This window comes from Nicotiana tabacum, chromosome 18 (assembly GCF_000715075.1).
Source record: "Nicotiana tabacum cultivar K326 chromosome 18, ASM71507v2, whole genome shotgun sequence".
Taxonomy (NCBI): Eukaryota; Viridiplantae; Streptophyta; class Magnoliopsida; order Solanales; family Solanaceae; genus Nicotiana; species Nicotiana tabacum.
The window spans coordinates 16,702,100-16,705,036 of NC_134097.1; the positions used below are offsets into that span (position 1 = coordinate 16,702,100).

Sequence of the window (2,937 nt, forward strand, 5' to 3'; positions counted from 1 at the left end):
AGAAACCTTCGGAGAGCTTCCGAGAATATGCTATCAAATGGCGCGAACAAGCATCCAGAGTCAAACCTCCCATGGATGAAACAGAAATGGTCAGCGTTTTCCTTCAAGCTCAAGAGGCTGATTATTATCAAAACATGATGTCTGCAATGGGAAAGCCGTTTGCTGAAGCCATCAAAATCGGTGAAATGGTGGAAAATGGTTTAAAAACAGGACGAATCTTGAGTTAGTCTGCTATAAGGGCCACCTCCCAAGCAATCCAAGGCGGGTCTGGAGGAGGAGCAAACCGAAAGAAGAAGGAAGAAGCAACAATGGCAACTTCGAGTGTAAGAAAACCCCATCCGTCCAGATTTCATTTCTCTGAAAGACCCCCGCAACACTACTACCCCCATCAAGATGCGGCCTATGCTATGAACCTTCAGCCCTACACAGTAATGAATGCACAACCATATATTAGGCCACACCAACAATTTCACCAAAAACGAGCTCAATTTCCAAGAAATCAACCTCCTCACCAAGCTCAGTATAATCCCCGACCTCTACAAAATAATCTCCCCTACAACGCCCGCACTCGAGAGCCGCCCAGGAAAATGGACTTCACACCTATTGGTGAATCATATTCCAACCTTTTCCCCAAATTGGTCCAAATGGGTTTGTTACAACCCGTACCCCCAAATAGGCAAAACCCAGAGTTACCCTCTTACCAACCTGGTGCCCGATGTGCCTATCATTCTGGAGTAGAAGGACATGACACTGAGAGCTGTTGGACTTTGAAAAGGGTTGTTGAAAACCTCATAGAACAAAAACGAATAGTGTTAAAGGACGAAGACATTCCTAATGTGACCAACAATCCGTTACCGACTCACAACAATGGACCGATTATTGGGATGATCTGCGAAGATAAAGAGTTTGATCCTGTCTTGAAAGCCATCATTGCAATCGCCGACTTTGAGAAAGAGCCCAAGACGTATGCAAAGCAAGAAAAGGTGGACAAGAAGAGTAAAACCCCCCCTCAAAACACAGAAAAAGCAGTGAAAACAAAAATTGAGGTAGTACCCTCAAAAGATACTGTCCTTTATGTCCCCCGAGGTTCGAAGAAAGGACAACTGACATTGAGCCCTCCAAGAAGGTTTGAGCTGAACAAAGGATCTAAGATGTATGTGCCCAAAGGGACCTATGCGAAACGGGGGCCAATAATTTCACCAAGGCTGAATGAGCCCGTGATTATTGGACGCGCGCCGCAGAGGTCCATGACGGATCCTACTACCGTCCTATGGAATTATAACAAGGCGGTAGTAACCTACAAAGGAAAAGAAATCCTGGGAGAAGTGAATGAAACTAACCCAACTGAGAAATACCTCAACCGGGAGGAGTTGAATGATTCTACAAAGAAGCGTTTCCCACTCAAGAAACCTGTTAGCGTCGAGGAAGCGGAAGAGTTTTTCAGGAAAATGAAAACTGTAGACTACGAGATAATTGATCAACTCCGAAACTCTCCCGCTCAGGTCTCGTTGTGGTGTCTATTGATGAATTCAACTGAGCATCAAAAAGTGTTGATCAAGACCCTCAATGAAGCTTACGTCCCAATTGAAACTACCGTGGAACAGCTAGAGAGGATGGCAGAAAGATTTTTCATGATCAATCAAATTTCCTTTAGCAAAAATGATCTGCCCCCGGAAGGGGCCGCTCACAACAAGGCCCTCCACCTAACAGTTAAATGTGAAGGGTACTATGTGAAGAGGGTCATGCTAGATGGCGGGTCCGGAGTGGATATCTATCCCCTTTCGACTCTGCAAAGAATGGAGATCGAAACAGGGAGAATCAGGCCCAACAGCGTATGTGTTCATGACTTTGACGGTATCAAAAGGGACACCCTAGGCGAGATCGATTTGATTTTGACTATTGGACCTGTGGATTTTGAGGTGACCTTTCAGGTCCTAGATATGGATACTTCTTACAATTTCCTTCTAGGAAGGCCCTGGATTCATGCGACGGAAGCCATACCTTCTACTCTCCACCAGATGGTAAAATTTGTACATGAAAATCAAGAGATTATAGTCCACGGAGAGGATGAGCATTCAATTTATCGAGACCCGTCGGTTCCATGCCTCGAAGCTAAGGAGGGTAGTGAACACATAGTCTATCAAGTTTTCGAGGTTGTGGTCGCAGACCAATGCGAAGAAGGAAGCCCCTACCCTCAACCTTTTCTCTCAAAAGCGTCAGTTATGGTTGCCAAGGAAATGATCAGGCATGGTTATAAACTGGGAAAGGGACTCGGGGCATCATTGCAAGGTATCACCGAACCTATCACATTACCTGCCACCGAAAAGTTCTTCGGTATTGGTTTTTACGCCGAAGAAACTGACGTAATGTGGGCAAACCAACGGAAGAGCAATGGTTGGGTATTATCTCAGCCAATTCCCCATCTTTACAAAACATTCGTCAAACCCAAGTACAATGAAGAAAGAGAGGATGAGACCTTCACGACCGAGGAAATTGAAGAAATCTGTGAGGTTATGAGGCAAATGATGTACGAAACCCATATGGTTCAGCCGGGAGAAGGCTCGAGCACCGCTGAGGTGCTTTACATGGGGCCCGATGCCAAATTGCAAAACTGGAAGGCTACTCCGTTTCCGATCAAGCGGGAATCCTGGTAGACCAGTCTTGCCACCTTTTCTGTATCACGAGTTATTTTGGGGTGTAACTCGAATGATTTCCTTTTAGTTTCCTGTCCTTAAATTCTGATGTAAACCCTATTATCTTCAAAATTCAATGAAATGAAATAAATATTTCATCTTTTATCTTATTTATTCTCTCTGATTTTTTTATTTTTTCTGTTTTATTTCTTTCAGTTCTAATAATGCGGCTTTAAATAACATGACATGCTTGCGGACTTCATGCCCGGATCCAAACATGCGGTCTAACTGCGAAATAATGAAC

The 2,937-nt window shown here is 44.4% G+C and overlaps 1 protein-coding gene across 1 annotated transcript; it reads left to right on the plus strand.

Annotated features, from left to right (window-relative positions):
• The first annotated feature begins 644 nt into the window (after positions 1-644).
• Positions 645-2,654, plus strand: LOC142172433 (uncharacterized). The gene is made up of 2 exons (XM_075236044.1): positions 645-1,832; positions 1,932-2,654. The coding sequence occupies exons 1-2, from the start codon at positions 645-647 to the stop codon at positions 2,652-2,654; spliced, it is 1,911 nt and encodes a 636-aa protein (XP_075092145.1).
• Positions 2,655-2,937: the final 283 nt, after the last annotated feature.

What these genes read in the sequence shown, in the direction of transcription:
- LOC142172433 (XM_075236044.1), top strand. Translation starts at nt 645, where the DNA reads ATGGGTTTGTTACAACCCGTACCCCCAAATAGGCAAAACCCAGAGTTA. An exon ending in GGAGAATCAGGCCCAACAGC is followed by an intron (nt 1,833 to 1,931) that starts GTATGTGTTCAT and finishes GTGACCTTTCAG; the next exon opens with GTCCTAGATATGGATACTTC.